The sequence below is a fragment of the Haliaeetus albicilla genome, chromosome 11, assembly GCF_947461875.1.
Source record: "Haliaeetus albicilla chromosome 11, bHalAlb1.1, whole genome shotgun sequence".
Lineage (NCBI taxonomy): Eukaryota > Metazoa > Chordata > Aves > Accipitriformes > Accipitridae > Haliaeetus > Haliaeetus albicilla.
The window spans coordinates 4,926,653-4,940,324 of NC_091493.1; the positions used below are offsets into that span (position 1 = coordinate 4,926,653).

A 13,672-nucleotide genomic window follows, 5' to 3' on the forward strand; every position below is an offset into this window, starting at 1 on the left:
TAATTGTACAGATGGTATTGCACAAGAAATGGTGCTGATAGCCATAAAACGCATGGGTAGTAACTGTGTTTCTTGTGGCTAAAAGGGTATTGCTCATCTAACTTGAAACCAGTCTTTGGTGCAAAGTTATGGATGTTTGGCAGTATTTCCTCCCATCATCTCTATTGTGTTATAAAAAGTAGTTTCAAAATAAACAATTGAAAAAATGTTACTGTGGTGTTTTCCTCAATAGGACTGTAAACCAGTTTGCTGCGGTTAAGAGCAGTAATGAGTTTTACTGTTTTATCCGGAAAAAGCGTAGGCCCCACTCGGAGCTGCTCCGCCCAGATGCATATATTTATACGGAGTTGCTGTTGTTATAAAGTGAAGGTGTAAGGAAACTTTACTCTGCGTTTTGAAATAAACTATTTGAGCCCTTAATAAAGGCAGTCGTGATAAATATTTTTAGCTAATGTAGGTGTTCTGCAGCTGGTGATGTTCACAGATTTTCTTCATAACTGTTGATGAACTACAATAAAGATAATTTCATTTAATGTTTCAGTGTGAAGAAAACTGGGTAGTATTAATTTTTCAGAAAAACGAAATCTTAGAGAAGTGTTTATAAATATTGTGCATGCAATGCTGAGGCACCAGAGTGCAACGTTTGGGGTAGTTAGTAAGGCTTGACATTTGGAAAGTAAGTTGAGTGTTTTACACAGGAAATTATGTACATCATGGGTACTGTGAACTGACTAATAGAGCTGTTAGGCATGACTTTTAACTGACAGAATGGGACAAGAAAAGAAAAAAAGCATGGTATATATGTTGAATAGATAGCTGATCCTAATTAAATACTACCTTTGTCTTGGTAGACCTAGTTTTCCTGTCTTTATGCTGCAGCTTAGTTTTTTGTTGCAGAGCAACTCAAGGTATAAAACCTTTTTTTTTGCTGGAAAGCTTTATGCAACTGTTTGGTTTTGTTTTGTCTGTTCCCCCCCTGCCTCGATGTGTCACTCTTGCTGTAGAAAATTTATTCCGGTTCTGGTTGTTATTTCAGTGCTTTCATTTGTTTGAGGTGAGATTGGGTGATGATTGCTCAACGGAGGAAAAAACCCTCATAATTTTAAATAGATAGCTGTATATGATGGGTCTCATTGTCAACTTAAATTATTGTGCATTGCAAGTGCTTCTTCTGGTATTGTCTGAAGTAGCTGCAGTGTCAGAGGCAGTTTTTCATTACAGATAATAAGCTTCAGACTTTTTAAACCTCACTCAAAACATAAAATACCAGAAACCCTAGTTAGAAAACAGTGTTTTTAGTGTTGCAGTTGTTATGAAAATACATAAAAATGTGGATGCCTGTATAAATTTTTCCCTCGTGTGTTTATTGTTTTTGCAGGCACTATCCTGGTTGATAATATGCTGATCAAAGGGACAGCAGGAGGGCCAGACCCCACCATTGAACTCTCCTTAAAGGACAACGTAGATTATTGGGTGATCCTTGATCCTATCAGCCAGATGTTATACCTAAATAGCACTGGCCGAATTCTGGACAGAGATGTAAGTTTGGGGTTTGCTGTTTGTTTTCTTTTCTCCCCATAGACATCAATTTCTAAATCTGTGTATGCTCATAGAAAGACAGTAAACACAAGACCCACTAGAATGTAATAGCTGCATCCATCTTTTGTTCCCAGACGGATGTGAACAGGGCTAATTTGATTCTTTATTAGGACTTATTGGAAGCATGCAGAAGCTTGATTATGCACACAATTATTATATGTGGATAAACGCAATAATAAAGACCAAACAAATAGATGTGTGGGTTGGCAGAAATATATATCGAACCGAACTTGACTTGTTTACTGAATTAAAAACATTTTTATTCTTGTTTGCTTCCTTTGTCTGGAAGAAGTGCTGCTCACCTTGTGTCCCGTGACACTTATTAAAAGCCTACTCTAGCTGTGTACATTGACTTAGAATTATAGAATCATTTAGGTTGGAAAAGACCTTTAAGGTCATCGAGTCCAGCTGTCAACCATGCCCACTAAACCATGTCCTGAAGTGCCTTGTCTACCCGCTTTTTGAATACCTCCAGGGATGGTGACTCGACCACTTCCCTGGGCAGCTTGTTCCAATGCCTGACAACACTTTCAGTAAAGAAATTTTTCTTAACATCCAATCCAAACCTTCCCTGCTGCAACTTGAGGCCATTTCCTCTCATCCTATCTCCAGCCACCTGACAGAAGAGGCCAGCACCCACCTCACTGCAACCCCCCTTCAGGTAGTTGTAGAGAGTGATCAGGTCTCCCCTCAGCCTCGTCTTCTCCAGACTAAACAACCCCAGTTCCCTCAGCCGCTCCTCATAAGACTTGTGCTCCAGGCCCCTCACCAACTTGGTTGCCCTTCTCTGGACACGCTCCAGCACCTCCACGTCTTTCCTGTAGTGAGGGGCCCAAAACTGAGCGCAGGACTCGAGGTGCGGCCTCACCAGTGCCAAGTACAGGGGGACAATCACCTCCCTGCTCCTGCTGGCCACACTATTTCTGATGCAGGCCAGGATGCCGTTGGCCTTCTTGGCCACCTGGGCACACTGCTGGCTCATATTCATCCGGCTGTCAACCAGCACCCCCAGGTCTTTCTCTGCTGGGCAGCTTTCCAGCCACTCTTCCCCAAGCCTGTAGCGCTGCATCGGGTTGTGACCGAAGTGCAGGACCCGGCACTTGGCCTTGTTGAACCTCATATAATTGGCCTTGTCCCAATGATCCAACCTGTCCAGATCCCTCTGTAGAGCCTTCCTGCCCTCAAGCAGATTGACCCTGCCTCCCAACTTGATGTCATCTGCAAACTTGCTGAGGGTGCACTCAATCCCCTTGTCCAGATCGTTAATAAAGATATTAAACAGAACTGGGCCCAATACTGAGCCCTGGGGGACACTGCTTGTGACCTGCCGCCAACTGGATTTAACTCCATTCACCCACAGCCCTCTGGGCTCGTCCAACTAGCCATTTTTTTACCCAGCGAAGAGTACACTTGTCCAAGCCATGAGACGCCAGCTTCTCAAGGAGTACGCCATGAGAGACAGCGTCAAAGGTCTTACTGAAGTGCAGGTAGGCAACGTCCACAGCCTTTCCCTCTTCAACTTAAGGGATGTGAGAGAGAGCAAAGGAATAGTGAATGTTACAATTCACTTATAAATCTTGACATACTCAATTGAGGATATGCTAGTTTAGATTCTGTTTTTAAGGCAGCATAAAATTTGTGTGGTATGCTCGTTCCTGATAGCATTAAAGAAATATTGTCAGGCTAAGTTTGATTTTTATAAAAAGAAAGATTAAAAGCACGAAACAAATAGGAGTGTTCTCATCTATGCTAACTTCATTGAAGAGAAACACTTTAAAAATAGAGACATTTTCTTACAGTGTTATAGTGTTGCTGCAGTTCATCAGAACCTGAAAGGAAAATTGACTCAAAAGTGAGTGTAATCAACATGGAAAGAGTGCTTTAAAGATCAGGAGTTCTCCTTGGAGTGCATGAAAGTTTGTTTTATATTAGCTTGATTGATTAATTTGTCTTCTCCGTGTGTTTTGAGATACATTCATAAGTACCAGAAACATGTGAATTTTTCTTCATTTCCATTTTTAGTTTAAAAGAGCTAATTGAATTCAGCTGTTCTTAGTTTAGTTTTAATTCACAAACTGTTTTCATATGTGAAGCAAAGGTATGCAGCACAAAACATGGCACAGTGGACATGGTGGCAAAAGACTTCCTGGTGCATCGACAGAGAGTCGGCGTTTTCTCAAGTGCCAAACGGCCGACTGCCTTTGAGGAGACAGGAAGGTGCTGGAACATGTTTGGCTTCTCAGTTTTATTTTTAAGTCAGAGCAAAAAGCGAGAGCCCTTAATGGGAGGTGAGGCTTAAGAACCACTCTAAGAAATGTAAGGTCAATTCTTCATCAGCCCACGCAAGTCTGCATATCCATATGGCATTAGGAGATGAAATTAATTCCTGTTAGATCAGTGCTAGTTCTTTTTTCAGTGCCCTTTTTAGCAACACTTTTCTCTCTACAGGTTCGTTCATCTGAGCTGCTTTACCAAAACAACCTTTCCAAAGTATTTGATTTCTGATACTAGTAATAGTCTAGCTAAACTCACAAATACTTCACATTATTGTGAATATGTACGGACACTTTGCAGTGATGTTCTTTGCAAGAAGTAGACTCAAGTCACAGGGAAACAAGTGGAGGGTGTACATTTTCTTAGTTATATATAGACAATATTGGTGTTTTAACATTGGTATTTAAGGGATTATTTCATCATTTTTTACTATGAACGGTTACACTTCTTATCCCTAGTACTGTAGTGCTGAGTAAAATTACTCATTTGTGTTTATTAAGGTTTACTGGATATGAAAAGAAAATCTGAGATTTAAGGTAATTGAGATTTTGGCTGTGAGCCCCACTGTAGCTGTCTACTGTGGTCTCAATGAATTGCTGTAAGTCACAAGCCAAAGAAAATGAAAGCAACCCGCAAAAACCCCACTGATTGAGTAAAAATGTGAAATTTATGTCATGAACTTGATTAATATGGCTCTTATCTAAAGCCTGTTTCCAGCCTTCAGAATCAGAGCTATACTAACCCCTAAAATGCAAAATCATTCAAGAGTGTGTGTGGTTCCTATTTTTTTTTTTTTTTGTAAACAAAAAAGGTAAACTATTTTTCTCATCTTTCAAGTTAAAACCATGTGAAACTTAGTAGTACCAATAAAACTTGGGGTTTTATTAAGTTGAACCTTAAAATTAAATTTTTGTATTGCAGAGCAAAGACTGTAGTCTCTGATTCACAAATGGTGCATATACAATTGCATTCAATATATTTGGATACTCTTCCTATTTTTCTTTCTGATGTGCCCACTTGTCAACTCCCTGCTGATTCAGTTAGCCTGATCCTGTTCTTGTTTATTACTTTTCTTGAAAGACAATCTTATTAGATTCCATTGATTGATTTTACTAAGAATGACAGTATGTTTTCCAAACAAAATCAGATAAAAAGAAAATTCCAGACTTTTCTTCCAAAACTTCAAGTACTTAGGAAGGATGAATAGCGATGAAGCAGAACTGCTTCATCAGTGAAAGGAACTGCTGAAAGGTGTTGGGATAATTGGCCCCCAGTATCATAAAAATTTGTTATGTTTTTCCATTTTGTACTTACATATATTGTCTGTAAGTGTCTAGGTTGATGAGTGTTTGTTTAAAGACCTGATTTTAAATCTAACCACTGACCCCGCAGAAATTGTACGAATGTGAAAGTAAAGTTGGTCCTGTACTGCCATATTTGGCCAAAGACAACAAAATATTTTTTTCCATGTTCTTGTGAAAAAGACCAAATCCAGAACATCATGTATTTACATATTTATCGTTACAACTAGTTATGTTTTTCTTGGGCATTGGTAATAAATCTGGATAAACTCAGTAATGTTTGAAGTGTATTAAAGGTAGCCTAAAACTTCTTGGATCTTTTGCAAAGAATGCCAGCTTGAAAAATAAATTGAGATTGTAATGTTAGAGGCTTAATTTAAGTTACAGATGATATTTGGTATGTTCCTACCTGTGTTACAAGTTCTGATAAAAGTAGAACCATGTCATAGCTGGCTGCAGATTTTTACAGCAAAGAGAATTGACTTAAGGTCGTGCTGTACTTCACCTCAGAGAAAGTTGAAGATGAGTGTGTAGGGAAGAATACATATTTCACTTAATATCTCAACACCACCATAAAGGCCTCTTCTTTTCCCAAGTCTGCTGACTCTTTAAAAACCGATTGGTGCCAAAGTCTGAAAGGTAAAGAATGCCATATGGTTCCAAAATCCATCATAGCAAAACTGGAAAAAATCAATTTATCAAAGAAATTGTAGCATTTAGAATGAGTGAAAGCATAATTATTTAGATATATAATTATGATTAAATTATAGGTCTCGGAATCTCAGTACAAAAACCTGGTAGCATTCACTGTACAGAACAGTATAGCATAGGCATCTTTAAATTACGTTTTTGAGTTGTTTATTTTCTTGAAGAATTTGAGGATAATAAATATAGTATTTCTTCAATTTGTCCCTTCCCATGCTTTCTCACTCTCTGCTGAGTGTTAGACAGAAAATCAAAACGGACTTGCTGTCAGTATTTTACATGCCAGACTGTTGCTTCAAATACGTAAATTGGCACTTGCCGCAGTGGGAACATTGTGAATAGAAGTTGTGCTGGAATGCTGTATTTCCATAGCAGTGTCTCTGAATTTCCATTTCAACCAAAGATGCCTTTTCCTTTATTCTTCTTAGAATTGTTTTATTAACTCAGGTAGGTAGTAGTAGCCTTTCCAGCTTAAATTTCTTTACCCATTTATCAAGTTTGGGAGTTATTTTTCTTTGAATATTATGATGTTCACTGGAGTAAAAACAACAGGACCCTGGATTGTCTACACTTAAAGGTGACCAAGTTGTTTCTAAATTACTTGGTAAATGTAAGTGGTAGCATATTGAATTTATTTCTGACCTGACCTTTCAATTCCAATATTAATAAACCAAAGGTTAAAATGTGTGACATTTTCTAGGTATCTTTAGTAATCGGAAGATGTTCAAAAGATGTGCTTTTTTTTTTTTTTTTTTTTTTTTTAGTTCTCAAGGGAAGTGTGAAGGGCTAATCGTGCTGGGGATTTTTATTTCTGTGTTAGCACATACAGCTGGCAAAGCTGGGCCTGCAAAATACAGGCTACTTAAAATATTGCCAGCATGAGCTGTAGTCAGGACACTCAGAGAAGCTGTTTAATCCAGGTATAGAGCATTAAACGTAACACAGGCAGGCTGATGGGCTATAAGTGAACATGAGCAATATTAACATCAGTGGAAAATTTAACTGTTAATTCATGTTTTGGTTATGTATTATAAAAATGTACTTTCACTTACAGCCGCCAATGTCCATTCAGTCCATTGTGGTGCAAGTCCAGTGTGTTAACAAAAAGGTTGGTACCATTATCAACCACGAAGTGCGGATTGTGGTGAGAGACAGGAACGATAACTCTCCTCAGTTCCAGCAGCAGCGATACTATGTGGCAGTAAATGAGGTCAGAACGGCTTACCTTTTTTTTCTCTTTCTCTTGTGTGGTGTCATTGCTAAATGTTGGCTTTCACTTCTTTCACTCCTCATTTGAAAACCCGGTAAAATCAGTTGTTTTAAAATCCCTTACATTTGTGTCACTTTAGAAAAACACAGCACAGACAATATATTTCAGTTTTTAGCATGTGAGCGTTTCATCAGGATGCTTGTAATATTACAGAAGACACTAGAGTCTGAAGCTCAATGAGTGAAGCATTGATTTCTGTTAAATTTACATGATGTTTTACTGCATTATGCAGTTGTATCAACAAACCTGGAAGTAAAACAAATTTATTTATGAAAAACAAATGTAAAGCCAATAGTTCAAAAGGTTTTATTAACAATATTGAAGCCTGGCAAAGTGCAGTTTTGGTTTATTGTGGTTTCTCTTTATGAAATGACGTCAGTGAATGGAATTATTTTGCTTTATTTTTTTATGGAAGAGAGAGCTGTGGATAGACTTCTCCGTGTTATTTGAAGGAAAAAATTTATTTCTTTCTTGAGCTGGTACAACTTCATTTCACTTTACAGTTGAGGGTTTTTTTAATTCTGTTAGGGAGTGAATAATCTGCTAATAATCAGTGCAAAGGATCTGTGCTTTCAGTAAATTAGTATCATGGGGCTTTAGTAATAGCAAGTGGAAGGGGGAACTTACATGCAGAAGTGGAAATGTCCAGACTGAAACTAAGAGGAGAATGGAAAGATGGGTCAGTCCTCTGCAGGTAAAGATTGAAAGAATTACAGTTGCATTTAAGAAAATTAGGCTGTTTAAATACGCAGTGTGCATTGTGTCCCTACTGGGATTTGGATTTGGGTTTGGGTGGGGTTTTTCTGTGAAAGAACGTGACTGCTTTCATGTTGTTTGATTTTAGTAGAATTGATTTGCTGTTTCAAAAAAAAAACTTTAATAGTTTTGTGTGTTTGGGAGATTCAGCTTTTCAGTGTGTCTGTGTATTGTTACAATCACTACATTGCTCTAAGTGACCAAGGTGTAGTGATGTGCAGGACATCTTACAGGCCCCAAGGAAGGAGTGGAAGAGTTGGTTGATGAGTTTAGGCCTAATTAAGCCAAAAGTATGGAGGAAAAACACCAAAATCCACACATTATTTTTGAGTAGAGACCTGAAGTTGAGATAAGGATATACAGGTTTTTCAAACTTACTGGTCTCCTGACTGGTGACACCTTTTAAATTGAGATTGTTTCCCTTCAGACAAATTTTCGGCAATCCATCTGTCAATGTTTCTTACCACCAGAATTTGGAGGTCACAAAATACCATCTGTATGAGTTACCAGTAAAGTCATCCTTATGATTTAAATTGTTTTCAAGTTGGCTTTTACAATGGTAATTTTAATTTCTATGTTTTTGCAGACCTGTTGCAGAAGTGCTTTTGGTCTTGAGTATAGGCAACATAAATAGAAGTCAGACATGCCTGTACGGGCTGTGATGCAGGTCCCAGATCGCTTCCAAGGCCTGCGTAATTTTTGCAGTAAAACTGAAGGCAGGTAGTGTGTCAGTGCTGTAATACTAAGGAAGCAAGGATTTCCCATAAATAGAAAGAAGTCCAAAACACACAGTGAAAAATGCACCATTTAAAACTGTTTATATTCAGAAATTTAGCAGTGTTCCAAGTATGTGCAATCATGTATTTGCATCATTATTGGACAAAATGCAACGTTACTCTTTCCACCAGTTGCAGTCCTGATTTAATTAGCTTCTTCGTTTCATTTTATCACTGTTACGCTTATAGCTTCTGACATGGCACCACTGTGCCCTTCAGCAGTACCCGGTGGGTTAATGCTCTCATTAATTAACCAAAAAAAAAAAAAAAAAGCTCACAAAACACCTCAGACTTTTTCAAAGGTTTTAGTGAGTGAATACATTTTTTTAATGATAGTTTATTCTGCTAGTAATTGGCACTGCCTCTGGTGAATTTAACTCTAGGAGTGCACTGGAATGAGGGTTTTGTGGTTATTTTTTGATTGCTTCTGGTCTTCTGCTTTTAGTTTGATTGTGAAATAAAAAGTGCAGAAATTTCTCTTACATAAGTAACATAAAGCAAATCAAAGGACAAGTAGATTTTATTATTTACAGCTACCATATGTGTGAGCATCAGAAATATCTCCTATTTTTTCTAGCCAGGAAATTTAATCTGCGTCAATTTGAGGACTGACTTGTTCAGGTGCTTTACAGGGTTGTACTTGGCAGTTTCTCCTGTCAGCTGCGATGCCTCTCTCTGGCTGTCCTAAAGAAGAACATGTGCACTGTGGCTTTACAACCATACTACTGTCAGTGGTGCTTGTACAAAACATTAGGTGGACTTTCCACATGTACTGTTTAATCCATCTGCACATACACAGTAAATGTTGGATTTATAGCTCTTGTGCTAACCAGCTTGACAGTGTGTGTGCTTTGTAGGTGTAGTATCTCCCCAAAGTATCATGCCTCCTGTATACGCCTACTGTAAGGAAATCCTGGGCAAATGTCTCTCAGCCTTGCCATTACCCCAAAATGTTTTTTAGAGAGAAAAGTCTAGGGCTAAGATTTTTCCAAAGTAGTCAAAACTATTATATTACTATTGGCACCTGTAATATGAGACAAATAACTGTAGCTAGATCTTGCTTTATTTGGTAGTTTTTCGGTTTCAGAAATGTCAAGGAGCAGAATTATATTTTGGAGAAATAGAATGGGGTTTATGTCAAACACTCTTTATATTTGAGCTGTCTACAACATACTAAAATTAATTTGTAAAAGAAGCTGAGGGTAATTGTAATACCAACATAAATCCTAGTTTCACATGTGTCTTTTCCATTTGCACATAAAAAGACATGGTTTAAAATTAAGCCCATGTTTTTGCAGAAGGCTTAGAATGAGATGGATTTGGTAGGGTAGTTTCTGTTTTGGTTTATACCAAAAGGTAGCTCAATTTTTATACTTGATTGGTTAGAAAAGGAGGATGCCTGTACTGAGTTAGACTAAAAGCTCCCCTAATCCACTGTATTTTCTCTGTCAGTGGCCTTTGCAGATGCTCGAGGAAGAGCCTAAGGATTGGGAAACATGAAGTTGTGCTTTCCTAATGAGCTCACCCAAGTTTCAATCACTTGTAGCTGTAAAATACGTTAGATCAAAGGCAGTGTAGTAACAGTTCTTGACCAGTTTTTTTCTTTTGCAGTTGCTTGTGAACATGTATATATTAAAATTCTTATTATAAGAAATACTGACTAATCTGTATCAAACTTTTCCATGTTCTCACAGGCATCTGTCACAGCATCAGAAGTTGCATGGGTGTAAGTTCAGAAATACCATGGAAGCATTTACTTGATTTTCAAAGCCATCCTTCAGTTTCAGGAGTAGAGAATTTTATCATTAACACCTATTTGCTGATGCCTCAGTATTTCTGAGTGGTAATACTCCCTTTGGTGGTCTCCCTTCTCCTACCTCTAAGTTCTTCCTCAAGTGCATGAGCATGAAGAAAGCAAATTCTATGCCTTAAGGCAAACTTCCCAAATCCTTCAAAATACGTGTACTTACTAATCTGGTAGCTTTGTGGTCTCTCTCATGAAAAAGCCATGGTCCCGTCTTTCCTTCCTTACTTAAGGTGTTGTATAGCCTTTTTTCATCGTGTCATGTTTAATCTCAGGCATTGAGATGAGAAATACCATAATTTCTCAGTCTACTGCTTCAAATATCTGGATCCGAAAAATCCCGAGAAATCTCTATACATAGATAGTCTCTGTAGAAATTTGGATCTATTCTGCATATTGTCGAATGTTCCTTAGGGATTTAAGGTTTTCTTCTGTCATTCATACTTGTATATATAGAAGACACCTGGATAAGGTGATCCAAAAGTAAAACGTGCAGAGAAAATTAAAGTTCCCCTCCAGCGTATGTGTGGTTTGAAAATGTGTCTTTTGCATCTAAGTATCAAAATTATCATTACACGTTTATTGAGGAAATACTTTTTTCAGAAGGGTCTTAATTATTGTATTAGAAGTATGCGCTTCTCATGTAGCTGCAGTATGATTGTTCTCATACTTGTTAGCGTTGATGGAGCCAGTAATGTTTGTTTGACTTGGTGGCTCAGCTTTGAGTGGCAATGCTGGTATTCGTATTAAGTTACAGTTAAAATTGGTTTTAAAGTTTAACATCTTAGTTTAAAAATATAAAACAGAATGTCTGTTTCCCTAAAATATCTATGTGCTTTTTAAGCAAAATGTTATTATCTGAGCATTTATAAGTGAATTAGCTAATTAGAGTTAGTTAATAGGAAAATACCCACCCTACTTTGGGGGGGGGGGGGGGGGCAAAGGAACCACCCTAAATGTGTGTGTACATATATATGTATGCACATATACATAGTGGAATGTGTCCCTGCCCATGGCAGAGGGGTTGGAACTAGAGTATCTTTAAGGTCCCTTCCAACCCAAACCATTGTATGATTCTATGTATAAATAATCTCCATTTGCTCTGGTCCTCAATAGGCTAGCAGGGGGCTAATGCAGGCACAAAATAGCCATCTCCTTAAAATTAGCTGGCATTTTGTGTATAAGCTGTAGTCAAGAAAATAGGGTTGTAATTAAACTATTGACTTTCTATAATTGTCTGGGTTATGAAACAGATTTGGGACATAATTCAGTCAACTCCTAAGTAGTGCTGTTCTGACATCTGAAGTAACTGAGCTGATCATCACTCTTGGACTGCTGCTGCTACGTGTAGCACGCCACAGAGTCTGTGCAAGCACTAGGGCAGGAATGGGCTTTTTTTCCTTCATGTCATGACTGGCCCAGTGCCACTGCCCTGTAAAGACTGTGGGGTTTGGGTATTTTTTTTCTCTATTTTAGTCATCTTTTTTTCTTTCTTTCTTTTTAAAATTTTTTTTATTTCTTCTTTTCTCTTGCTGCTTGGGCATCCATGCTTGTGAGGCTGGGACCACTGTCTTAGTCCATAGCAGGCTCCGGCATTGCTGAGAACTTAGAGAACAAGCGCAGAAGCCCTTTACGGGGGTGCTACCATTTAGGAGCAATTTTCCCTTTTCCCTTTTCAATGCTTTTTCAAGACAAAGAATGTGAGTGTCTCAGCCTAAAGCAAATCCAACTGCTATCCACAGCATTATGAAATCTCCTCGTAAAAGTAAAAATGAGTTAAGGTTGATGTTAACACTTCTATGATAATTATAAATACTCTGCAGGGTTATTTCCTTTGTTTTGTGTGTTACATGTTTTTATTTATATGAAAATGTCACGTCATCATTTATGTAGGAAAAAATCCTGACAAAATGAAATTAGCCTGGGGCTAAATTTGACCATGCATATTAGTGACTGAAAGATATGAATTATTGCAGTATATTAAAACAAAGCTCTATAGTTAGGTTGAAATTCAGAAGGATTAGGCAACTCAGTGCTCCACAGGCAAATCTGTAGTATTGCCGCAAGGGTTTTAAATACATGTACCTAATACAGGGACCAGAAACTAAAATCTTGTACTGCTGAGGCACAATTGTGGTTGTCTATGTTTTGTGTTAAACACAACTTAACTTGACAAATTTTATCTCAGCTGAATACAACTCTAATTCTGCACTGCCTGGGTTTTATAAGGGTGACTTTTTTTTGTATTAGTTTTTCATGTGAGCCTTACTGGAGTCTTACAGAGGTGTTGGTAAGCTCAGGAGCATTTAATAAGAGGTTTTGTTTCGAAATGATAGTGGAGTTACTAGAATACTGTTTGAAGTCAGTATTACTTCTTTAAACATACATGACCTTACAGCTGCTTGTAAACCAAAATTTTAGCGTTGGTTTGGTTTTGGGGTTCCCCCCCCCCCCCCCCCTTAAGTTGGCAGAGATGGGAATCCTTTTCAAAATGAGTGTGTTTCTTGAACTTCACTCATGTTAAAACTTTGGCTTTGGGCTGCTGAGAATTATAACTTGTGCTGAATTTTCATTTCTTCTGGTGTAATTATTCATATCTTTTTCCTTGTGGTATTGAAATAATTAATCTCTGCAGGTAGACATCATCAAAAGAATATTAGCTCAGAATGATTAACTGTAAATCTTACTTTGCTGTTCGGGGCCACTGTGAAAAATTATTCATTTTTAACTTTGTAAATAGGCAATAATAGGAAAATTTATTTTCAAAATGTTTTATGGAAGTGTTGAACGTTCCTGTCTGCATCTAGACTTCTAATAGCCGTAAATCATGTTGAAGGCAACTGCAGCTGTTGACTGTGGAAGAATAAGATTTATTGTGTGCATTTCCTCTCTATTTGTTTAATTGTATTCTTTTTAAATCTTACTTGTTTCTTGTCACTGTGGTCCCTTTTCACCACATTGAATTCCCACAGAGATTATTATCCTCACACTGTCACTAACACACATATAATTTTTTTTTTTTACAATTCCTAACATTTTAGCTTGCATAATGAAAGACACTCAGTGTGGTCAAACAGTTTACTACATAACGTCGGTCCCTTTCCTTTTGAGATACCAAAGTTTAATATGGAGAAACAAAATTCCTCTCCAAGGAATTCTCTGAAGTAGGCGTGTCTAATGGAAAGGA

General features: G+C 37.7%; 1 protein-coding gene across 9 annotated transcripts in view; it reads left to right on the plus strand.

The window, feature by feature from the left end:
* The window catches only part of PCDH15 (protocadherin related 15), a 710,734-nt gene that overhangs the window by 422,191 nt on the left and 274,871 nt on the right, over window positions 1-13,672 (plus strand). For all 9 annotated transcript variants that reach the window (XM_069795901.1, XM_069795896.1, XM_069795892.1 and 6 more), the window contains 2 exons: window positions 1,379-1,539; window positions 6,934-7,089. In XM_069795901.1, coding sequence (XP_069652002.1) covers window positions 1,379-1,539; window positions 6,934-7,089 — 317 coding nt within the window. The remainder of the gene's footprint in view (window positions 1-1,378; window positions 1,540-6,933; window positions 7,090-13,672) is intronic.